The sequence below is a fragment of the Carassius carassius genome, chromosome 43, assembly GCF_963082965.1.
Source record: "Carassius carassius chromosome 43, fCarCar2.1, whole genome shotgun sequence".
Classification (NCBI taxonomy): Eukaryota; Metazoa; Chordata; class Actinopteri; order Cypriniformes; family Cyprinidae; genus Carassius; species Carassius carassius.
This window is the reverse complement of record NC_081797.1, coordinates 26485183-26511660: the sequence shown is the minus strand read 5'-3', so window position 1 is coordinate 26511660 and position 26478 is coordinate 26485183. Positions and strand designations below refer to the sequence as shown.

General features: G+C 44.1%; 1 protein-coding gene across 1 annotated transcript in view; it reads right to left on the bottom strand.

Moving 5' to 3' along the window:
- The window catches only part of zgc:113516 (uncharacterized protein LOC541449 homolog), a 123485-nt gene extending 97357 nt beyond the window's left edge, over positions 1–26128 (bottom strand). The window contains exon 1 of the mRNA XM_059536382.1: positions 25865–26128. Coding sequence (XP_059392365.1) covers positions 25865–26011 — 147 coding nt within the window. The 5' untranslated portion in view covers positions 26012–26128. The remainder of the gene's footprint in view (positions 1–25864) is intronic.
- Between the last annotated feature and the right edge of the window lie 350 nt (positions 26129–26478).

Below are 26478 nucleotides of genomic sequence, written 5' to 3'. Positions count from 1 at the left end.
GTTAATCCATGCATTTATGACCTCAAGGTTAGATTATTGTAATGCTTTATTGGGTGGTTGTTCTGCACGCTTAGTAAACAAACTACAGCTAGTCCAAAATGCAGCAGCAAGAGTTCTTACTAGAACCAGGAAGTATGACCATATTAGCCCGGTCCTGTCAACACTCCACTGGCTCCCTATCAAACATCGTATAGATTTTAAAACATTGCTTATTACTTATAAAGCCCTGAATGGTTTAGCACCTCAGTATTTGAATGAGCTCCGTTTACATTATAATCCTCTACGTCCGCTACGTTCTCAAAACTCAGGCAATTTGATAATACCTAGAATATCAAAATCAACTGCGGGCGGCAGATCCTTTTCCTATTTGGCGCCTAAACTCTGGAATAACCTACCTAACATTGTTCGGGAGGCAGACACACTCTTGCAGTTTAAATCTAGATTAAACACCCATCTCTTTAACCTGGCTTACACATAACATACTAATATGCTTTTAATATCCAAATCCGTTAAAAGATTTTTAGGCTGCATTAATTAGGTAAACTGGAACCGGAAACACTTCCCATAACACCCTATGTACTTGCTACATCATTAGAAGAATGGCATCTACGCTAATATTTGTCTGTTTCTCTCTTATTCAGAGGTCACCGTAGCCACCAGATCCAGTCTGTATCCAGATCAGAGGGTCACTGCAGTCACCCGGATCCAGTACGTATCCAGACCAGATGGTGGATCAGCACCTAGAAAGGACCTCTATTGCCCTGAAAGACAGCGGAGACCAGGACAACTAGAGCCCCAGATACAGATCCCCTGTAAAGACTTGTCTCAGAGGACCACCAGGACAAGACCACAGGAAACAGATGATTCTTCTGCACAATCTGACTTTGCTGCAGCCTGGAATTGAAATACTGGTTTCGTCTGGTCAGAGGAGAACTGGCCCCCCAACTGAGCCTGGTTTCTCCCAAGGTTTTTTTCTCCATTCTGTCACCGATGGAGTTTCGGTTCCTTGCCACTGTCGCCTCTGGCTTGCTTAGTTGGGGTCACTTCATCTACAGCGATATCGTTGACTTGATTGCAAATAAATGCACAGACACTATTTTAACTGAACATAGATGACATCCCTGAATTCAATGATGAACTGCCTTTAACTATCATTTTGCATTATTGACACACTGTTTTCCTAATGAATGTTGTTCAGTTGCTTTGACGCAATGTATTTTGTTTAAAGCACTATATAAATAAAGGTGACTTGACTTGACTTGACATTACATGACCGTTCATTTACCTCGCAAACCTGAGCGCAAACCCAAGCCCGACACGAGCCCGCGTAAGTATAAATTAAATATAATTTATAAATTACATTTATAAATTATATAAATTAAGCCCGAACCCGTCGGGTCACATCAGGTCCCGTCGGATTCGGGCAAAGATTTTCAGGTCTAGTGCAATCATTTGCAATCAGCAGACATGGATAATTATAATGTAACAAGAGCTTGTTCAAACACTGAGGTGCTAAACCATTCAGGGCTTTATAAGTAACAAGCAATATTTTAAAATCTATGCGATGCTTGATAGGGAGCCAGTGCAGTGTTGACAGGACCGGGCTAATATGGTCATACTTCCTGGTTCTAGTAAGAACTCTTGCTGCTGCATTTTGGACTAGCTGTAGTTTGTTTACTAAGCGTGAAGAACAACCACCCAATAAAGCATTACAATAATCTAACCTTGAGGTCATAAATGCATGGATTAACATTTCTGCATTTGACATTGAGAGTGTAAGATTAATAAGGGAATTAAGATCAATATAACTCAAAGGGAATTGAATTACAGTGAATAAGAATCTAATTAGCATGCACATTATTCAGAATTAATATTTAAGTATTCGTCCACTATTCGTCCACCGATAAATTGAGATTAGGGCATTTTATTATCAATTCTGGACAAAATATTATCCCGTGGCCTACTACTGTAATATAATATCATAAAATTATGATAATGTCACAGTCTTCTGTCTTTTTGTCACTGTCTTCTGTGAGTGTTGTGTTTGTTTGGTGTTATCTGCTCTCTCCTGTCCTTCTCTGACTCCGCCCACCTTGCCATCTCATTACTGTTTAGTTGCTCCACTTGTGTTTCTCCCTTGCTCCCGGACCCATTACCTTGACTCTGCACAGCTGTGTCACCCACTCACACATTCACTCTACACAGCTGGTTCACTCTGCACATAATTTTGTCTCACACACCACTCTGCCTGCCTGGATTATTGTAATGTCAGTTGTATTACGTATGTTTCTCGTGCTTGTATTTCGGCTTGTTCCATGTGATTCATTTCTGTTTTGTTTTTGCCGTGTTGGCCTTTTTGTTTCATACTTATTAAAGTGAATCTTCCCTGCATCTGGACCCTGACCTTGTTCTTTTCACGGCGCCGTCCCTACCGCGCCGTGACAGATAACTGATTATGAGCAAGGTTTAAGGCAGTAACTTTTAAGCACACAGCACAAGACACTGGTATGTAAAATCAAACAAGGCTTTATTGAACTACTCTAATACACACAAACTAAACTAACGAAAACACACAAACATTCATTCAAACAGTGACAAAGAAAAGTGATGTTATTAACGGAGGGTGAATGGAGTCCCAAGTGTCTAGCGTTAAACACTATTTCTTGACCGCAACCTGAGAATCAATCTACTAGCACTTTAATCTTAGTTCATTTTCTTAAAGGTGCTCTAGAAATTGAATTTATCTTTGCATAGTAAAATAACAATAGTTCAGTACATGGACATGACATACAGTGAGTCTCAAACTATACGGTTTTCTCCTTATTTAAATCTCGTTTTAGGCGAATCTCCATATAACACCGACTGTGACATAACAGTCGGGATCCTTAATATGCATGCCTCCAAAGATTTGCATATGCCAGCCCATGTTTAAGGCCAGGCGGAACTGCGCAGCCGTATCATCGGAAGTTCTGCAGTTGAAGAAACAAGCGAGGATCATAGAGAAAATGGCAGATCATGGATATAAATTTTATGTTCTAGGTTGTGCAGTAGATGTGAGGTCTTTTCATACCATTCACACAGAAAAGAAATGTCAACAGGCATGGTTGATGTTTATCTATGATCGGATACCGCAACAGTTTAATTCGAAGTTGTTAGTTTGCTCTGCCCATTTCACCAGAGACTGTTTTTCTAACCTGGGACAATATCAAGCAGGCTTCTCTCAGCGTCTTATACTGAAGAATGGGGCAATTCCAACTATATTCCCGCAAGCGGTAAGTAGTGATTTTTTTAACGATAATTTACACTGTGTTATGTAGATCCAGCGCAAGATCCTAGTACAGTAACAAATAGCAAACTCCAAGTAACTAGCATACATAACTAAATAGTATGACAAAGTATTTACGCTGAAGTTAATAATTCTTGCCTGTGTTTTCATATAAATATATAAAATACTACTGTAGATACATATGTAAATTCCCTTTTGTCAAATAATTTTACTTTCGTCTATTTCATGCGAGCATAATCAACAGGTGCACATTTTTATTTCAGTTTCTCTTTCTATTTAAACAACTATGCATTGCACAAGTACTTGTAAGTATAAACATTGTGTGTTTCTGTCTTATAAATCCATCTGTGTTATTTAAAAATTATTAGTGACTTTGTAATTTCAGGACATTCTGCAAAATATGGGAGCTACACTATGATGAACTTGCAGACCAACAACATAATAGACATACAGCTGGTGCAGGTACTTCAACTTTGTCTTTAGTATCAGTTTGTAACAAATCTGTGCAAATTTCAGAGATAAAATACTACATATATAACATACTCAGCTATTTTTACGTAGAGAAGAAAATACATATTTATAGGAGGGCCTTAGAAGAAGCTTGGATCTCCTGGGGGTTCAAGTCCAATATATAAAAAAAATCTGATATGTTTAGCCTGTAAATTTTACTTCATCAGGATTGTCAAAGAAGGTGGAGAAAATTTCCAGAGAGAAGGACTGTAGTTTGGTGAAGAAGTGGCATAAGAGCATCACCAACCACCTGTACTGGTCTGCCAGCAGCTCTGATTCAGGACCTGAGAAGAAAGCCTAATGGACCTCTATCATGAACCACATTTAAGACGCATCTCAGGACCATAGCAAGTGGTTTCATCAAGATGTGTAATCTCAATATGTTATTTGCCAAGTAAACAGTAAAAAGCATGTTATGGTAATCCTACAATATTCATGTGTTTTATAAATAACATCACACTGATTTCCCCCAAGGTTCAACAGCACTGAATAGGCTTCATAGGGTCCTGATAAACAAGAGAGTCCTTTTAGATGTAGAGAAAGTCATCTTGCACTTTGCACCTAAACATTTTTCTTCCCCTTCATTGGAATGCTATGCAGGTATGTCTTCTCCCTCACAACTTGAACATAGGTCAGAACACAACACATAAAGTTATGTTTGAAAGGAGGCATACTATTGTTTTCTGTCTAGGCAAACTGGTTTTCACAACCCAAAATGCAGTGTAGTGCCTTTCTGTTAGAGGTTACAGTTTACAGAATGGTATAGATTTACTGTATTAGTATAAGTAGTTAAGTGCTATTTATACTTATAATTTTCATAATTTTAATGATAAATAAAAAGTTGATTTATTCACTATGACAATATGAACAATTGTTGTGTTTGTTTGTCTTATCCTTTAGGTTGTACCTTGCAGCAATGCACAATGCACTGAGAATGCTGTCCGGCCACAATTGACAACATCTAAAGGGAAACTTGTGTAAAAGCTTCTCTTTCCAAAGGGAGGACACACCGTCAAACCAGTAAAAACAGAGCCAACAATTTGTAAGCTTTTCCAAAAAATATTTATTTTAAACAATACTTACAAATGTGCAAATAAAATGAATATTTAAATAAATAAATAACTTGATATATTTTACAGGCTATGTCATCAACTTGATGATTACTGTTTTTGAAGAGGTTGTCCGTGGTCCCCTTCCATATCTGGATAACATACAGCAGATTCCTGTGCCTCCGGACCTGTCTTCTCATGGAAGAAGCCGTTGCTCTGCATGTGTCACGTTTCAATCAAGGCGGGGTCTGAATCCAACATATTACACAGCAGCATCAGGAGACGCCCTTCTTATGCGGAGCACTGCCTGCAGAGGGAGAAGGAGAGAGAAAATCATATTGTGAGTTTTAGTATTTATTTTGTTCACAGGTCATGTATGTATGCTGCTGAGACACAATAAAAGTGTCACATCAATAAGTTATTTGTCATTATCGCATGATTCTTCTTTTCTAACATACATTATACGGTATGGCTGTGCAATGCATTAAACAAAATTGCATTTTGCAAAGAAGTACAGTATATATTGAGTCACACAGGTTCAAGGCTGGGATGGTCTGTCATGCATGATATTGTATTAGGCACTTTTCTCATTCTTCTTGTGACCTGCAAAAGAAAAGAAAATCATAATGGCACTGTTATTTACAACAATCTTTCATACTTTGGAAGTAGCAGAAAGCACACAGATAGGTTGAATACATTTCTATCCAGTGTACTTGTGAAATACCTGTAGTATTTGCCTGCAACATATATTTTCTCTCTCGAGGGCCATGCATGCACAATTTTCACAAGTACACCTGTAAAAAAACAGACAGACCTTGATGTAAGTTTTTGTTATTATTAGGCTCAGTCCTAATCACAATAAAGCAGTGTAGTAAACATGACATTGACTATATTGAGTGACTTCTATAATGTACGTTTTTTGGATAAATAAATTGACTTTAATAGGCTAACTTACTGTAAATACTTTACAAACAATACATTCACGCGCTACACAGTTCGCTGTTTTTTGTTCTTGATTCAACGTTAAAAACCTTCATTGTAAAATTATACGGTGACATTATAATAATTTACCATGCTAAAAATAAAATTGTGACTGCTGACGTTATGAGTTAACGTGTAAAGTTAATGCTATCTGCTAGTTAACGTTTGAAGTTCTAGAATTGACGTGACCGTTAACTTCTTACTGAAAATAAAAAATAAACTTACCACTCAGAAGCGTCCATTTCCAATCTTAAAACAACTGGTTGTTCCTCAAAAATCGGCATCTTCATCTGAAACAAGCTCAAACGTGTACGGTTGAAAGCCTAATATCTCCATTGTCAGGGGACCTGTTTGTTGTCACTCTGAGCTACTGTGATGAGCCCGCAGTGAAACAGCCAATCAGAGCAGAACACCTCATTACTATTCATGACCCTTCCAAATAAGGTAAAAACAGACCATTTCATTCTAGGGCCAATTTCTAGGGTTGAAAATAAACCTGAACCATCTGGACATTTTAAATGCCCTTAAATAAGCCACATACCCTCTATGTAGATATCAGAGACAATTTTAAAATATTATTTCAACACATTCTACGGCACCTTTAATAAGATTTGCACCAGTTCAGCCAGAATTAAGAGATAGTGTACTTGCGTTTGGATGCTCCTGTGGGCGTGTGCGTTGCCTTCTGTAACGCAGTTGCTGGAGAGGGATTCTCTGGCGCTGATTGGCTGGCAGTCGGTCGATGACGCGTTCTGAGGGACAGCACTCGATGGTGAGTGGTTGGTTGGTTTTGCCGGGTGGCGCTTCGTTCGCAAGACTTCCTGGATTGCGGGTTGCTATGCAACAGAATTTCCTCTGAGTCTGGAGTGACTCTGAAAGGGTTTTCTTTGATGAAGTTCAACGAAGGATATTACGGAAGAGTTGAGTTTTGAGTGAGCTCTTGGTGGTTTGAAGAGTACGTAAGCATACACGCTGGACGATGGAAAGGTCAGTACAAAACATAAGCAAGAACAAAGTCACTGCAAAAGCAGGGCAAAAAGCAACGCATAGCTGCTTGTCACTGGGTTATAAGCGTGTCCAGCTGACCAGTCCTTCCTAGTGCGACAGCCAATCAGACATTGTCTTGGGCGGGACCTACGCCCCGTTCTCCGGTTCTTGCATGTAATTAGCGTAATGTCCACGTGATGGCGTGTGTCCAACTCCTGAGAGTTTAGTTAAATGCTTTACTAAGCAAACTTTATAGTTTAAATATGGTGCATCCTACACACATCTACTTTATATCAAAATTCTAGAAATCATTTACCCATCAAGTAGGAATCAAAATACATATACTTCCCATAGTTGAGGTGGAAGTAAATAAGGATTTAGCTGTGATAAGTGTTTAAGAAACAAAATTTACTTGAGTAATATAAAGCATGCATAATACAGAGAATACACATGTATGAGGCAACTTCTGGTGATTAGTTCCTATAACTGAGGTAGAAAACCCTACGAATAGGCTGTAATGAAAGTTAAACACACAGAAAGAATTCCACAGGTTATATAAAACATACATGATACTTAAGATATATGTGAGGTAAATACTGGTAATTCAGCTTATTGGAAAAATTTTTGAGAGTTGTTTGTATTAAACCACAAGTGGGTTAAATTTCAGTCTATTGGTTTTAAGGCGGGCGTACACGGTGCGTTTTTTGCTGTCGTACGAGTTCACATGCGATTTTTTTCAATCGTGTGGAAATCGCGTATGCTCATATGGTCACGGCTCGTATCATTTGCGATAAATTACGAGCCGAGCAGAGTGGCTTATGAGCAAGTCCCGACCTCCCGATCATTTTTTAAACATGTCTAAAAAGTTTGTGAGCTATCGGTTTGAATTCGTGACATGTGTGCGGTTGAACTAGCCGATTTGTTGATTTATTTGAAGTTGACCAATCACGAACTAGGAAAACCACAGAAGAAGAAAGGCGAAGAAGGCAGCGCCATCGCGATTGTGGACTATTGACCAGGAGGATAAACTCCCTGAAGTCTGACATGAACAGCGAGCGCTGTATTGTATGATGTTTTTAGTTTGTTTAATTTGTTCCAATGCCTTTTTAGTTCTCTCTCTCTCTCTCTCTCTTTCTCACACACGCATATGTAGTTTACAGGGACTTTCCATAGACGTAACGGTATTCTATACTGTATATCCCCATACACTACCTCTATCCATCACGGAAAATGCATGTTTAAAATTTCTATTATTCGAATGCATTGGATATGTGTGCTCTCTTATCGCTCTCGCGGTACTTAAAATGTCATACAGTGTTCCTTCTGTGCATGCAGCGGTGCTTCAAGTCGAACGCGTCTATCAACTTCGTGCGATTGCTTCTGGAATTCGCAGGTTGTAAAATCGTGTCGTATATCATCTCGTCCGTATGATTTTCAGATAAACTCACTCGTGCCGTGTGCGTGGACATACGATCTTCCGACCATGTGAATTCGCTTCGTGTACGCCCGCCAGTCTCTGGAATTTACAGCTGCAGAAAGGAGGTGTTCCCTGGTTTAAGGTTTGTGGTGATCCTGGGCCATAGGAATGCCTTAGCATCCTTCGTTTCCTGATAGAGCTGGGGATTTATGCATTGGGGGTCACCACAGGGTTTCTTGGCCATTTGGCCACTTGGTTTGCGTGACATCTCCTTTAGCCATCTTGGCACCATGACTGTGTTTTATGACGCACTAATGGTTTGATGGGGAATCGTTCTGAACTGTGTAATGTGGTGTTTGTTTCATTTAATGAAATGGACTGTTCAAGGAGAATCAAACAAGAGCATAGGGCATAATTTAGATATATATTTTTAGATGGAATGCAGTTTTTCAAGTGCTAGAAACATGGCTTTCTAAGGAAAGATTATTATCAAATAGCACACCTAGGTTCCTAACTGATGACAAAGAATTGACATAGCAGCCATCAAGTCTTAGACAGTGTTCTAGTTTATTATAAGCAGAGTTTTTAGGTCCTATAATTAACACCTCAGTTATTTTCAGAATTTATCAGTAAGAAATTACTCGTCATCCAGTTTTTTATATCGACTTTGCATTCTGTTAGTTCTTCTAATTGGTATGTTCAACCGGGCTACGAATAAATATAGAGCTGAGTATCATCAGCATAACAGTGAATGCTAACATCATGTTTCCTGATGATATCTTCCAAGGGTAACATGGAAAGTGTGAAAAGTAACGGCCCTAGTACTGAGCCTTGAGATACTCATACTGCACCTAACCCGATATGATACCCCTTCACTCCCTGCTACGAGTTGATGCCGGTCATTAAGTAGGATTTAAACCATGCTAATGCACTTCAGGATTAAAACCATGCTAATGCACTTCCATTAATGCCAACAAAGTGTTCTAGTCTATGCAAAAGAATGTTGTAATCAACTACCACTAAGATCCAATAGCACTAATAGAGAGATACAACTAAGATCAGATGATAAGTGCAGGGGTCTCATTTATAAAACTCTCTATAGATTTCATCCTAAAAGTGTACACATAAACAAAAGCTAGATTTTGCGTACACCAGAACCTGCACAAAAATCCTTTTCTAAATCCCAGTCAGGGGAAGATTGTGCGTACGTGCATCTCCACCCCAACTCCTTCCCGAAACCACCAAATATGGAGCTTAGTTTTACTATGCATAACCTCATCTGCATATAATTTCTATGCATATTCCCATCAACATGACACCATATTTAACACAGTTAAAGGTACATGCCTTAAGAAAATATGAGATATGGACTATAAATGCTATTTGTGCCATACACAATTTTTATTGCTAAAATTATCCAGTATCCTTGTTATGTTTTAGCATAAGTATATAAAAATAAAAATCCCTAAAATCAAAACTGTTTAAAATCGTTCTCAGATAATTATTTTAGAATGAAGTTGGTCTCATTCTTTTCCACTGGCCCAATAGTATTTCAGTTATTTTAAACAATTCAAATCAAATTTAATTTATGCAGTTTTGCTGATAAGGTGAACAAATTTTAGTTATTTTTAGCCCATATCTTATGTAAATAGAATTGTGTGACTCAGCGCGTCACTGACAAAGTACCCTATTTTAAAAAGAAAACATGCAAATTACCTTTTTTTCAAGTTGTATCCTTCAAATACAGTTGCTTTTTCATAATTTTGTCGAGATGACTTCACCTAATATTAACACCTCCGTGCAGCTGCCGTTGTACAAAAACTTTATTGTTTTTTAATTCATTACAAATCAGGACTTGATTAATTATCTTAGCAGTGTGAAAAGCAAAACTGTTATTCAAATTACAAATAAGGTTCCTACAGAAAGCAAGCTAAGAATATTTCATATCACTGAAGTAGTCAATGACTCTCAGTGTGAGTTCTGCACATGTAAAATTTTCCATTATAATAACTGAAGCTGTTTACATTGCAAAACTAATCTTACCTGCACTTTGTATACATTTCCAACTTAACCCATTACCTGGACAGCTGCCTCTGCTCTTTCTACATTTCTGGACTGACTGCTAAGGCAAAGCTGTTTAGTGAAGGTCCTCAAGGGAGCTTCGTTGAATTTGTGAAGTGGGTGCTGATGAGAATTGGATCCAAAGCCTCATGTCACATCTGACCAGGTGCGAGAGCAGGGAAATTCACACACAGTGGAAGTAAAAGTGGAGAGCAAAGGGCATGGAGAAAAGCCCTGCCCACTGCACCACCACTGGGAATAAGCTGTCACTGGACTTAGAGGTTTTTGATTTGTATGCTGATATGGCTCCACTTATTCAGCCTTCATCATCGTCAGTTTGCCCCATTATGGCCATGGAGATCATTTTTGAATGATCTGTCTCCGCTGAAACTGCCTGTAACCACAATCACGACCACAGAGGTAATTCCCCTATACACTGAGCTCCCTGTAACCCACACATTATCCCAGAAAAACCAGACTTCCTTGAACTCTCACTAAGCCTCCATCTCTCACCTCCCCTCCTATGTCCCCTTTTATCCTCTGCCAAGCTGTCGCCACATCTTACCATTCCCTTAGCTCATCCTGCTTTTCATCTGTGGTTTGGAATCACTGTGGGACTGTCAGTCTCCAGCTCCATCGAGGTCAGAGGATCCTTGGTCTCCACTTCCAACCTCTGTTGAGGACTTTACCTTGGCTCATCAAACCATTGGCTCCACCATGGGCCACATTCATTACTGTAGTATGGGTCCTGCCTTGCTTCTCCCAGTCCCCTCTGTCTTCTCCCTGGATCCTCCCTCTGTCTTCTCCACCATGGTTCTTCCTGTCACCACCTTCTTGTTATCCCTTGCTTTCATCTGCTCAACATCTTCCTCCAGAGTCCTCGCCCTCCCTCGTCAGTTGGACCCCTTTCTGTTATCTTTGCCAAGTTCAATTGACCTAGTTCTCTTACGAGAGCTCTCTCGTACTGCGTCTTAGCTAAGACGCTATGGGAAAAGTCTCTTTTCACGAAATACTGAAGCAAAAAATTATCCTTAATTTTGTATTTTTGTAAAGCGCATTTGCAGCAGTACACAGCCATAGGCGAGACGGCTCGTTCGCTCATTGGCTTGTTCTGCGGCAACTGCACAGCCTATCTAGCGCAGGCTGATGCAACATCAGACCAATAAGGGCGCTTCGCGCCCTTCTTGCCACTTCCCGCCGAAACGGGTGTGGCCCAACCTATAAAAGGAGCTCGAAAAGGCTAACTCACCTGATTTTTCATCTCTTCAGCGAAGCTCACGCATCGCTGGATCACGGAGGAAGCAAGCGCCGTCTGAAAGAGCATATCAGCAGGACGAGCCATTCTGAAGCTGCTGGCATCGCCGCCTTCCACTGCCGTTCCTGCTGCGCTATCCGGCGCCCATATCCTTTACATCCTTTTATCTGTTATATCCTGTGTGTGTGTTCGCCCTGCGACGCACATTCACAAAAAGAGCTGCGTCTTTTTAAAGATGCCCTCGTGCGGCTCGTGCAGAGCCCCGCTCAGCGAAGGAGATCGTCACGTCATCTGCGTCTCCTGTCTGGGTGAGGACCATGCAGCGCTCGCGCTCGCTGACGGCGGATGCCCTCATTGCGAGTTAATGCCTATGGTGACTCTGAGGACTGGCATCCTTCTCGAAGCCTGCATCATCCGCTGCGCCGCAGCGCCGTGAGAAGCGCCGCTCGCAGCGCCAACCAGAACCGCCTCCAGCTCGGCCGAGCTCGCCGGTTCCCTCCGCTTCGCCGGCCTCCCCTGCATCGCTTCCCGATGTTCAGCATCCGCTGCTTGCCGACGCGTCATCTGAGGAAGTGGATCTCAGGCCCGCGTCGGAGGAAGAAGACACGTGCTCTCTGCTTGCTTCGGGCAGTGAGGGTTGGGCGAGCTCCGTGGATCTCGCGCCCGCTGCTCAGAGGCCCAGCAGACGGGGGGATATCGATAAGGAGCTGATGCGTGTACTCTCGCTGGCCGCGGCGAGCCTCGGCCTTGAGTGGTCTGCACCAGCGGCCCCTTCACATTCCCGGCTGGATGGTAGCTATCTTCCGGATTAGCGCTCTTCCTCAAGCTCAAAGCACGCCCCTTTTCTTCCTGAGCTTTACGAAGAAGTGGCGAAAGCTTGGGACGCTCCATTCTCGGCGAGAATCCGCTCATCTGTTTCGCCAGCATTCTCCACACTGGACGGTGCTAAGAACAGAGGCTACCTGTCACTTCCGCCGGTGGAACAGGCTATAGCAGCGCACCTTTGCCCGCCCTCTGCTGGACGGCGGACTAAGGCGGAGTTGCCATCCAAAGCCTGCCACATGACGTCATCGCTGCTCGCACTGATATTCTCTGCTGCTGGGCAGGCTGCGTCTGCGCTACACACCATGGCTACGCTACAGATTTTCCAGGGTGATCTCCTCCGCAAGCTGGATGAGATGGGACCTGAAGCGATCTGTCTCGCGGATCTGAGGAGTGCTTCGGATCTCTCCCTCCGCGCTACTAAATCCGCTGCACAGGCCATGGGACGGGTTATGGCTTCCGCTACGGTGGCTGAGAGGCATTTGTGGCTGATGCTTTCTGACATCAAGGAGTCTGAGCGCGCTGCGTTCCTTGACGCGCCGCTAACTCCTGTCGGCCTCTTCGGATCTTCTGTCAACGAGTTTGTGGAGAGATTCGCCGAGGACCAGAAAGCTTCGCAGGTGTTCAAGCACTTCTTGCCGAAGCGCTCCAGTTCTGCAGCTAGCCGCTCTAGATCGGCCCCACAGAGCTCTCAGTCACGCCCACCGCCTCCTGCTGCGTCATCGCGACAGCGTCAGCAACGCAGCTCAGGACCCCGTTCTCGCTCTTCAAGCCGTCGCCCCGCGCCGCGGGAATCGCGGCAGAGGATTGCGGTGAAGCCAGAAGCCCCGAAAGCATCCTAGCACTGCTGGGAAAGCGCCGGTGTTCGAGTTCCGCTGCGGCCGAGCTCTCACCCAAGCGCGCCGCTGTTGCAGTTCCAAGAGTTGTGACTGCCTCAGTGTCCTCTGCAATGCGCAAGCCTGCACGAGTGCCCGCTTGCCTGCACACAAAAGCCGTTATCACGGCTACCCAGATGTTTCACAAAAAGAGTGTTTTTTCTGGTGTTCCGGCCACGGCCGATGGTGCTATAAATGTAGTGACGATGCCCACTCCTCAGTGCCCATCTCCACATGTAAGCACAGCCCTGCACACAGGGCCTGTGCCCATAATGACGACTCAAGTCGGTCGCGCACACTGCATAGTAAGCGTGCCCACCCCTCAGTGCCCACAATTACAATGTCTCACGTGTCATGTGGTTTCTGTAAAAACGAATCCCGTGCACGCTCGTCCGGCCACGGCCGATGGTGCTATAAATGCAGTGACGATGCCCACTACTCAGTGCACATCTCCACATGTAAGCACAGCCCTGCACACAGGGCTAGCGCACATAAGATCGACACAGATCGGTCGAGCGCGCCGCATAGTAAACGTGCCCACTTCCCAGTGCCCACATACACTATGTCACATATGGCGCGGGGCTTCTGTAAAAACGATGCCTGTGCACGTACATTCTGCACAGGCAGACAGCGAGTTGAAAGTGGTAAATGTGCACACATGCAGCCCACGGTTACTCGCAGATATATCGAGTCCCACGGGACTCGCAGTTTCAACATGCTCACGACCAGGAAGCTCCTCGCGCAGATTCGCAGAGGGGACTGGTTCATGTCAATAGATCTGAAGGACGCATATTTTCAAATACAGATAGCGTCAAACCACAGGCGATATTTGAGATTCGCCTTCGAGGGCCAGGCATACCAGTTTACAGTCCTGCCATTCGGCTTGTCTGTAGCTCCTCGTACGTTTACGAGGTGCATGGATGCAGCGCTCGCTCCTCTCAGACTCAGAGGCATACGAGTGTTGAATTATTTGGACGACTGAGTGGTTCTGGCCCACTCACGAGCGGAGCTCGTGGACCACAGGGCCGTTTTACTCGATCACCTCGAGAAGCTCGGCCTCAGTGTCAATTGGGCGAAGAGTTCGCTGAACCCCAGTCAGACGGTCCTGTTTCTGGGTATAGTTCTGAACTCGTGTTCCATGACGGCGCGGCTGTCACCACAGCGCGATGGGCATTCAGCGCACAGCGAGTTCTTTCCGCTGCGGCATGACCGTGTCGCTCAAACACTGTCAAAAGATGCTGGGCCTCATGGCCTCAGCATCTCCAGCTCTGCAGCTGTGCCTGCTCCGCATGCGCCCCCTGCAGTTCTGGCTGAAGGCTCGGGTGCCGCGCAGAGCATGGGCGTCGGGCCGGCTGCATTTCAAGGTCGATCAGAGATGTGTCGCGGCTCTAGCACCTTGGACAGCGAACGGCTGGTACCGATCAGGTGTAAGCCTGGGGACTTCCCCGAATGTGAAGATGGTGTCGACGGACGCCTCCACTTCGGGATGGGGAGCGCTGCTCGAGGGCAGACCGTCCTTTGGCCTATGGTCAGAATGGGAAAAGCTCCATCATATCAACTGCCTGGAAATGCTGGCAGTAGAGAACGCGCTGACGCGCTTTTGTCCCCATATCAAGGATCACCACGTCGTAGTCCGTTCGGACAACATGTCCGTGGTGTACTACATAAAACGCCAGGGCGGTCTCAGGTCTCGAAACCTGTGCAGGCTGACGGAACGCCTCCTGGTTTGGGCTCAGCCCAACGTGCGCTCGCTGAGAGCAGTGCATGTGCCTGGGCTGCAGAATCTGGGTCCAGACAGGCTGTCCAGAGGCAATGTTCCTACGGGCGAATGGTCTCTACACCCGCAAACAGTCCGGCTGTTGTGGGAGAGATTTGGCAGGGCGGAGGTGGACCTCTTCGTGTCCCACGAAAACGCTCACTGCCCCGTGTTCTTTTCCAAGAACGAAAGCGCGCTCTCACGGAGATGGCCGTGCTGCCCACTTTATGCTTTCCCTCCCGTCTCCCTCCTTCCGCAGGTGATAGAACGGGTGAGAAAAACGAGATGTTCATTACTGCTTGTAGCACCTCTTTGGAAGAACCAACCATGGTTCCCAGATTTGATGCAGTTATCAGATGTCGCCCGGTGGCCGGTAACGTTGAGGAGGGACCTCCTCTCGCAGGCCAGGGGCTCGATTTGGCACCCTGAACCGGAGTTGTGGTCCCTCCATGTGTGGGCGCTCAACGGTTACCCGCTGATCTCGCAGTGGGAGTGCTAAATACCATCACACAGGCTAGAGCTCCATTGACACGACGTCTGTATGCCTCGAAGTGGTTGGTGTTCTCCAGCTGGTGCACAGCTCGAGGTTATTCACCCCTTAGTTGTGAGGTGACGGAGGTCCTCTCCTTCCTACAGGAGCTGTTGGATAAGCGCAGAGCCCCATCCACACTCAAAGTTTATGTGGCGGCCATCGCGGAGTTTTCTGAAACGGCGTCCGGTCAGTCAATAGGAAGGAACGATTTAGTCATCCGGTTCCTCAGAGGAGCTAGGAGGCTGAATCCTCCCAGACCTCCGTCAGTCCCTATGTGGGACCTCGCGGCGGTTTTGGAGGCCTTGAAGGGTCCCCCTTTTGAGCCTATCCAATCGGTTAGCCTTCAGCATCTGTCGTTCAAAACAGTATTCTTGTTGGCTCTCGCTTCGGTGAAGCGTGTGGGTGATTTGCACGCACTCTTGGTGAGCCAGTCGTGCTTGGAGTTTGGGCCCAATGACTCAAGGGTCATACTCAAACCTAGGCACGGTTATGTGCCGAAATCCCTCAACACACCGTTTCGGGCTCAGGTTATTGCCCTGTCTGCCTTGCCGGTGTCAGGGGAGGATGGAGACTCGAGTCTTCTTTGCCCTGTCAGGGTTTTAAGAGCTTATGTGTCTCGCTCTGCTGCCTTTCGGCAGACGGAGCAGCTGTTTGTCTCGTTCGGTGGACGTTCCAAGGGAATGGCTGTTTCAAGACAGACTCTATCCAGATGGATAGTTGACGCCATATCGTTAGCTTACGCTTCCAGGGGCCTTCAGTGCCCGTTGGGCGTCAGAGCACACTCCACAAGAGGCGTTGCCTCGTCGTGGGCGTGGTCTACTGGGATCTCCTTGCAGGATATATGTATGGCGGCAGGTTGGGCCTCGCCGTCTACATTTATCAGGTTCTATAACCTGGAGGTTCCCGCCTTGCAAGCAAGGCTGCTGTCGGTATAGTCGAATCAGGGCCCTGAGGGGAATTCTGAGTTCACGAGCGCTATGCGCTGCCGACTGTTATATGGGCAGTATTGCGTAAGACCCGCATTGCCACATTGGTCAGGCCTTGCCTCTGCTCTGTGATGTCATATTGCCGCATCTACGGATGCTGCTAGATATAGGACGGAGGGCTTTTTCCCTTTTCTGTCCTGGACTCTCTGTGAGTCCCTCAGGTGGCTGTGCACTGTAAATCCTGGGCGTTGCTTCAGGTTTATTGGTGTGTGATCCCTGCGCGCACGGCGTTTTACATTGGGTTCCCGTAGCGTCTTAGCTAAGACGCAGTACGAGAGAGCTCTCGTAAGAGAACGTACTCGGTTACTAAACGTAACCTCGGTTCTCTCTAGAAGAGCGAACAAGTACTGCGTTCTCTGCCGTGCGTACGATTCACTCTGGTTCGCTTCGGCGATGAAATAAATCAGGTGAGTCAGCCTTTTCGAGCTCCTTTTATAGGTTGGGCCACACCCGTTTCGGCGGGAAGTGGCAAGAAGGGCGCGAAGCCGTCTCACTTGTGGCTGTGTACTGCTGCAAATGCGCTTTACAAAAATACAAAACTAAGGATAATTTTTTGCTTCAGTATTTCGTGAAAAGAGACTTTTCCCGTAGCGTCTTAGCTAAGACGCAGTACTCGTTCGCTCTTCTAGAGAGAACCGAGGTTACGTTTAGTAACCGAGTACGTTTCCTGAGTTTGCCCTTGATTACTTTAATTAGTTCACCTGTTTCTTGTCAATTATCCTCATTTTGCATGTTTATTTAAGCTGCTGTCTGTTTATTTCTAGTTAGTTGAATCTCTGCAATGTTAAGTGTGCACCTGCCTTCCTTTGTGAGGATTTAAAATATGTGGATTAAGTAAAGACTGTTTGACTTCACTTGTGTCTCTGATGGCATTTCTCTGCACAGAAATGTGACAGCCCCCAGGAATGCAGTCAAAATATTGCTGCATATCTTATACATACTTGCACATATACATATGACACTAATTCACTGAGCTAAACAACTTTTGCTCTGCATGTCATAGGCTCCGCCAAATTAGAAGTTAGCTCTTCAGAGTTTTCTAAAAATAAAAAATAATTTTTTTTTAAAAAGGCATACTGTGCAATTTGCAATAGTCCTCCTAGGTGTCATGGCTGTGGCATGGCAAAGAATTTTAAAAAATTGGAAAAATTGGAGACAGGAAGTCTAATATCTAATATCTTCAGGAGTTTGTTTGTTATTTGATGCTATCATTTGTAGGCTACACCCATGATTGCTTGTTTATTTATTTACTTATTATTGAACATGCAGGTATTTTCATTTTTAGAATTGTGTTAACCTTTTAGCCAGCACCCCCCATTATGGGACTCAAAGCTGAAAGTACCCTACCTAAATTAAAATTTTAACAGTTCCTTACTTCATTGTGTTACACACATAATTTGGTGTCTTTGGAATGAAGCTTTGTGCTGTACTCTATATCAACCAGAGTTGTTAATGCTCAAAAATATTAAAAGTTATAGACACCGAAGAGCCTTGAATTGTTTTTTACCACACTGAATATTTTATTTTATTTTATATAAAAATACATGAAATCAGTCCTGGAGCAATCTAGAAAAGTAATGGGTTGAAAGTCAAATGTCTCATGAATTTCTATGTTAAATCATTAGTCTCAGAATCTTTTTCTGAGACTATGTCTAGCCCCCCCCCTCACCAAATTAAAAAAATATTTACCACCTAGACAGAAACTTAAACATCATAAAAATTATTTATTTGAGCACCAGAAATATACAATTTGAGTAAATAAATGAGGAAAAAAAAGATTTAACTTTGTATGCCAATTACAGTACATCCTGAGATTGCTAGAGATGCATAATTTACAATGAATTCTGATCAATTATCACATGATAATGGCCAGTTATAGAGATGGTAATCATATAAATGCGCCATAAAGTCAATAAATCACACTATATTCATATAGATGACGTTCCCTTTCAGTCGGTCACTCTCGACGCCACGTTGGTGACCGACGAATATGGGATATCGCTTCGATAGACCAATCTACTTCGAGTGTAAACTAAACGAGCCAATGCACATTGGCATGCAATTATTGCATCCAGCTGCTGCTGATCACTGCATGAGTATAAGAAGGCAGCAGGTGCAATGCATGCCAGCTTTTCGCTTCGGAGCCGAGTGTTAGTATAGCTCTGCTCAACTGTGTCTGCTGTGAACTACGAGTTCAGCACGCTCTCGGAAGCTTCATATGTTGGCGAGACGGCGTTTCAGCGGCGGTCGTTCCTGTGTCGAGTGGGTTACACACTTCAGGTTGCACTACCCCTGTCATGTTGCAAGCGGCCAATTTCCCTGTGCGCCTCAGCACTAAAAGAGCATTTCCTAAAGAGCAAGTTTCTCTAAAAGAGCTTCACGGGTGCATCTTTGTAAAGATGACGGATCGTCCTTATAAGGATGCCGTTTCACCCATGCGTTTCTGGGTGCGGTCGTTACCTGGCAACGGGTGATATTCACGATCGCTGCCTCACGTGTCTGGGCATCAAGCACGCTGAGGTGGCCTTCGTGGATGAGTCATGTTCTCACTGCAGGGACATGACCATCTCGGAGCTGCGAACCAGGCTCTGGTACCTTCAGGGGTGGAGTCCCGTTGCCGCTGCCGCGATCTGGGGCTCGTTCTGGCGGCCGACAGACGAGAACCACTTCCGGCAGTAGCGCGAGCATTTTGAGGGTCACAGTGGTGGCAAACCTTGCAGGGAACCAACCCTCTGGGGACCAAAACTCCTCTTGCACCTCTGATCCAGTGGAGCAACCCACGGAACGTGCTGGGCCCTCTTCAAGGAGTATACCAGCGGTATCCAGTGGGCCTCCCCCCGACCAGATGTCGATCTCAGCATCGAAGTGAGAGCTGTCGGATGAAGATTCGGCTGCGCTGCCGCCCTCTGGGAAAGTGGCAAAGCCTCAGTCGGATCCCAAAATGGCAGCTATGCTTTCCCGGGCCGCCGAGAGGGTAGCTGCTTTCTGGGGGATGGTGAAGGCACCTCTCCCTCCCCTGGAGGAGAGCAGTTTTCTCTCTCTCTGGGTCCTAGGAGGGTATGGAGAGTTGCGGACAGCCAAGCACCGGACCTCACTCATCCTCCTCCTTTGCCAGATGGCAGCAGCGGGTGGTTCGAAAGCATCAACAAAGGCCCTACTCACGCACCCTCTGCCAACCCATGATACCAGGTGAGCCCTACACCCCACACTCGCACCACACTCCGGCCTGCTCACAAGCCATCTCACAAGCCGCCGGGTCAGCATTACTCAGCCCCTCCAAGTTACACCGGCCTGTCACCAAACCCTCACCCCGTGGTCAGATCTTTTATTTCTCCGGGCAGGGGTGCCCCTAGAGCAGATCTACAGGCATGCTGTGGTTTACACGAATGCCTCCACCACCGGCAGGGGGGCCACGTACAACGGGCATGCAGTCTCAGGGGTTTGGACAGCCCAAAGCTGCAGTGGCACATCAATTGACTAGAGTTGCTAGCAGTAGACCTTGCCTTAAACCGTCTCAAAGGTCTCTTACGAGGCAAGCATGTGCTGGTCAGAACGGACAACACTGCTACCGTTGCGTACATCAACCGACAAGGTGGTCTGTGCTCCCGTCGCATGATGCAACTCGCTCGCCACCTCTTCCTTTGGAGTCAGAAGGTTCTGAGGTCACTTTGTGCCATTCACATTCCAGGCCTGCTCAATTGTACAGCCCACGAGCTGTCTCGAGCAATGCTCCCGGGAGAATGGCGACTCCATCCCCTGATGGTCCAGCTGATTTGGAGACGGTTCGGAGCCGCTCAGGTAGACCTGTTTGCTTCTCCAGAGACCTCTCACTGCGTTTCCCCCAGTGAGCCTTCTCACACAGACACTGTGCAAAGTCCAGGAGGACGAGGAGCAAGTCTTGCTAGTAGCACCGTATTGGCCTACTCGGACCTGGTTCCCCGAACTAGTGCTCCTCTCGACAGCCCCTCATTGGCCAATTCCTCTGAGGAGGGATTTACTGACTCAGAGATGGGGCACCGATTGGCACCCGCATCCAGACCTTTGGAAACTCCATATCAGGTCCCTGGACGGGACGCGGAGGTTCTAGGTGACCTTCCCCAAGAGGTAGTGAACACCATCACTTCGGCAAGAGCACCGTCTTCGAGACACGCTTACGCCTTGAAGTGGAACCTGTTCATTGAGTGGTGTTTATTGTGGATGCCATAACCCTGGCTTATCAGGCTCAGGGTGTGCCCTGCCCATTCAGGTTGCGAGCTCACTCAACTAGAAGTGTTGCATCCTCCTGGGCGCTGGCTCGTGGTGCCTCGCTGACAGATATTTGTAGAGCTGCGGGCTGGGCGACCCCTAACACTTTCGCTAGGTTCTATAGACTCCGTGTAGAGCCGGTATCCTCCTGTGTTCTCACCTCAAACGGGTGGTGGCACTGAGAGGCCCCGGTTAGTGTCGGCTTGCTTAAACTGCTCCAGATTATCCGTACTGTAGACCCTGTTGAGATCCTCCATTACTCTAAGCAGCTGGACGAGGCGGAAAGTCCGGCGCCAGGCCTTCATGATGAATCCGTGAGAACCATGGAAGTATGGGTTCCATATTGAGACCTAAGCGGTACTCGTATGTGTATAGTCCACGGTATAAACTTAGAGCCTGTGTTTCCCCGGCAGACTTCTGCCTTCCCAAGAGGGTTTTTAATCACCTCAAATTTCTCAGTATACTCCTAAATGGATGCTATATGTGCATTTGCCTCCGAGATCTCCTTCGAGAAGGATGGGGTTTCCGCAGCGTCCCGGTTCCAAGCGGAACGGGTACGTTTTCCCAGTGTTATCCAATCTCACCCAGTGAGGTGGTGCTTTAACAACGGTACATGGAGCTACTTGTTCTGAGCCCCGGCCTACACCTAATTGGGGTGCAGGCGGCTCACACAGGGCACTGGAAGGGGCAGCACCCATGGCGCTTTGATAGGGATCCCATATTCGTCGGTCACCGACGTGGCGTCGAGAGTGACCAACTGAAAGGGAACGTCTCGGTTACGTATGGTAACCCCCGTTCCCTGAAGGAGGAAACGGAGACGCCATGTCCCGTCTCCATGGTTGCTGTACCGCCGCTGAGCTGCTGGGTCAGCGAAAACCTGGTATGCATTGCACCTGCTGCCTTCTTATACTCACGCAGTGATCAGCGGCAGCTGGATGCAATAATTGCATGCCAATGTGCATTGGCTCGTTTAGTTTACACTCAAAGTAGATTGGTCTATCGAAGCGATATCCCATATTCGTCGGTCACCGACGTGGCGTTCCTTCCTTCAGGGAATGAGGGTTACCATACATAACTAAGAAGTTCCCATTGATAGCCATGATTACACAGCAATAGTGTGCTGATTTGCACTCAAACAGATGGTAATCATGCAGATACAAGAACATTCAACATAAAACACACTCACACTTTTTTAAAAAAAAAGAAAGAAAGAAAAGAGCACCAGAATTCAAATAAACAATCTTCCGCCTAGCTTTCACTTTTTTGTGTGTGGATTCATTCTCATCCTCATTCTGTTTGTGAAACTGTACAGTCGTGGCCAAAAGTTTTGAGAATTACATAAATATTAGTTTTCAAAAAGTTTGCTGCTAAACTGCTTTTAGATCTTTGTTTCAGTTGTTTCTGTGATGTACTGAAATATAATTACAAGCACTTCATACGTTTCAAAGGCTTTTATCGACAATTACATGACATTTATGCAAAGAGTCAGTATTTGCAGTGTTGGCCCTTCTTTTTCAGGACCTCTGCAATTCGACTGGGCATGCTCTCAATCAACTTCTGGGCCAAATCCTGACTGATAGCAACCCATTCTTTCATAATCACTTCTTGGAGTTTGTCAGAATTAGTGGGTTTTTGTTTGTCCACCCACCTCTTGAGGATTGACCACAAGTTCTCAATTGGATTAAGATCTGGGTAGTTTCCAGACCATGGATCCAAAATTTCAACATTCTGGTCCCCGAGCCACTTAGCTCAATCGTGCTGGAAAATGCATTGTTCTTCACCAAACTGTTGTTGGATTGTTGGAAGAAGTTGCTGTTGGAGGGTGTTTTGGTACCATTCTTTATTCATGGCTGTGTTTTTGGGCAGAATTGTGAGTGAGCCCACTCCCTTGGATGAGAAGCAACCCCACACATGAATGGTGTCAGGATGCTTTACTGTTGGCATGACACAGGACTGATGGTAGCGCTCACCTTTTCTTCTCCGGACAAGCCTTTTTCCAGATGCCCCAAATAATCGGAAAAGGGCTTCATCGGAGCTTATGACTTTGCCCCAGTCCTCAGCAGTCCATTCACTATACTTTCTGCAGAAGATCAATCTGTCCCTGATGTTTATTTTGGAGAGAAGTGGCTTCTTTGCTGCCCTTCTTGACACCAGGCCATCTTCCAAAAGTCTTCGCCTCACTGTGCGTGCAGATGCGCTCACACCTGCCTGCTGCTATTCCTGAGCAAGCTCTGCACTGGTGGTACTCTGATCCCGCAGCTGAATCCTCTTTAGGAGATGATCCTGGCGCTTGCTGGACTTTCTTGGACGCCCTGAAGCCTTCTTTACAAGAATTGAACCTCTTTCCTTGAAGTTCTTGATGATCCTATAAATTGTTGATTTAGGTGCAATCTTAGTAGCCACAATATCCTTGCCTGTGAAGCCATTTTTATGCAACGCAATGATGCAACTTTTCCAATTTCCAATATTTATGTAATTCTCAAAACTTTTGGCCACGACTGTACGCTAAAAAAACAATGCCGTTTTTTTACTACCAAGACGCAGTTTCTAAGTCTGGGTTATTTAACGTACACAAACAATACTTTCCCTTGAAGAACTGAAACGTAAACAAAGGAATTATCATCCATATTATAACGTTATTGCTTCATTGGACTAAACATGCTCTATGGGATGTTGTTTGTTCAATTATGTATTTTTTGGCCCATAGTTTTATAGGCTAACTGTAATAGGTGATTTCATATAATAATGTAAATATAAACTCATTACTTGTCTCAATTTCAACAATCATAAGCTACTAGTCAAAGAATGTATTAGGGTCCTTGACCAATTAGAAGGAAATGCATCCAAACTGGATAAAGGGTTCTCAATATTTTGCCCCTTACAAGACATAAAGTCATAAAAGGGAGAAAAAGTCGATCCACACCAGTTAATCTCAAGTGTGACTGACTGAAGTTAAACTGAAGTTAAGTTAAACTGCTGCTGTCACTTGAACACTGTAAATCCACCCCCCCCCCCCACCATGGCAAAAGCAGACAACAAAGAGGGGCAGTAGAGCTGTGGAGAGATTGCTCTCTCATCTCCTCCTTTTGACAGATTTATTCCCTATCAAATTCAGGTCTACTGTACAGTAAAGAGGTCAAGTTATATTTTAGGTGGGATATTATGAAAGGAAAAATCTCTAAACAACACCGACAACGTTGATTTATTAACCTGTTAACACAGTAAACCCCATTTTCACATGATATGTACTTACAAATTATTTGCCTACCGAAAACTATAGTTGTCGCTTGGACTTTTAACTAAGTATAAAAAACACTATAGATCTCCTGAAAGATTTGATTTGTTTGGATGACTCTAGAGACCTTCATGATTATATATATATATATATATATATATATATATATATATATATATATATATATATATATATATATATATATATATATATCAACTAAAAATATTTATTAGTAACTTGAAAATTACATTTTTTTAGGAGGGTTTGCTTTCACCATGCTACCTGGAACTGGGGTAGGAACTTGACAGCCTCATGTGACAGAAAGGAAGTGAAAGTGGAAGTGACCTTTTTTTTTTTCTTGAAATCCTTTATTTGGTTGTTTGCTTGCATGTCATTGAGAAATAAAGCATGAATAACATCTAGAAAAACATTTAATAACGGAAAATGACAACTATAAACTGCAGCAACTATAGTTGCTGGTGGGCTTAAATGAGTTTTAGGACTTGCTTGTGACTTAAAAGGAATGACTTGGTTACTTCTTTGGTGAAATCAGCTGTCTGAGTTAATGAGTGGAATAAACCATATTGCAGGGCTTGTACATTCTGACCCCTGGACTATCCAGCTCTCTCTGTTACACATCTGCTTGTTTTACACTTTTTGGCCACCAGACGGTATTGTGAGCAAATGAAGCCTCCAGAAATGAACCCTTTTGTGAACCACTTCGCTGAAAAGCTTAACGCTTCATGAGGCTTCATCTCGCCATCACTAATAAACACAAAACAATACTCACACCTGAATGGTGGTCTATGACTGATTTAATATAATGTGTGTGTGTGTGTGTGTGTGTGTGTATATGTGTGTGTGTGTGATTGGCTGCAGGTGAGTTCATAATCAATGTAGTACAATGGGTTCTGGGAAATGCAGTCCAAGGAGAGATGTACTGTAGCAGCTCATGAGTAGTGTCATAGTGGTGATGGCTGACAACTAGTGGTGAGTGAATGTAAGTCAATGGCCCAAACTCATGACAGTATAACTGTTCTATTAGGACTGGGGAAGACGTAACTATACTCTCCATTCATTTAAAATAATTATATCTCTCATTCACTCACATTTGTCAGCTGCTCTGATTGGCTTTCATGTCCTGCAAGGTAATTTAATATTTTTACCCTTTATTTATATACTTGTTTGCATATGTTCATTTCCAACCACTAAAATGTTTTAATTGCCCTAGGAGAATGAACTTTTTACCAGTTAAAAACAGTGGTCATTTTGGACTATGATCCGTTTGGACCCTGTAACCGGAATTCGTGGCTATATTTTAACTTTTGCAAGAATTACTCTGTACATTTCTTATTTACATTACGCAAGGAACTTGTTTCTCTGTGCACATGGCAATAAAGAACTGCAAAAGATAACTTCCTGATAACTTTACAGAGAATGTTTTTGAGGCTTATTAAAGTGATTTATATAAATGTTATATAGCACTTTATATAACACAACAGCGTCAAACTAATTAAATTTCAACTAATTCAATTTCTGTAGATCAAATGGAACATAAGAGTAGCAACACCATGATTCTCAGAGAATGTATAAACTGATCATAAATGCATTTATACTTTGAATGGAAAGTCAAGTCAAGTCAGTTTGGATAAAACCGTCATTGTATGAATGTAAATTCATTATTCTGTCTGGTCAACAGACCATCTTTTATTTTCTTATTCAAAAGAAATAATAAATACATAAATAAAACACATAGTCTTCCAGTCATTTTGGGTCTTATACATAAAATACAAAACTAAGTCTTCTAAAATCATGCTCTTACTTATTTTAAAAGATAAAATGTATTTAAGTTTAATGGCGAACTTGCCTTAATATGAATATCTTCTGGTTTCCACTCTGGCCTCAGTTTCATAAGAAGTTCTAATATTCCATGCCGTGGGGTGCGCTCATCAACACAGACATCTAAATGTAATCTCTCACAGCACCCATCATTTGGATACCTTTTCATTTCCATTTTTTTTATTATTAAATTTAAAGCTTAGGTAATTCAAATAAGTTAAATGACAGTTAAGGACCCTTTGGTTTAGGGCTTGTCAGTGTAATGATCGGAGGTGGACTCTTGGTCCAGGCTTGCTGGACCACCCTATGTATTCAGTGACTCAGCAAATGTGAGGGTTTATCAAAGTGCAATGTTATTTTGGGCATCTTCATTGGTTAGTTAGTGAAGTGTTTACATATTAACCCTAGTTTCAAATGAAGAAGCAAATATTCTATCTATCTATCTATCTATCTATCTATCTATCTATCTATCTATCTATCTATCTATCTATCTATCTGTCTATCTTAAGGGGCGATGAATAGTTATATTAATAATAATTAATAATGTAAAAATTAATCATTACAATATTATTATTATTATTTAATGCAGGGCTTGTTATACATTGTGCACAGGACCCAACAATTTAATGTTTTACTTGAACC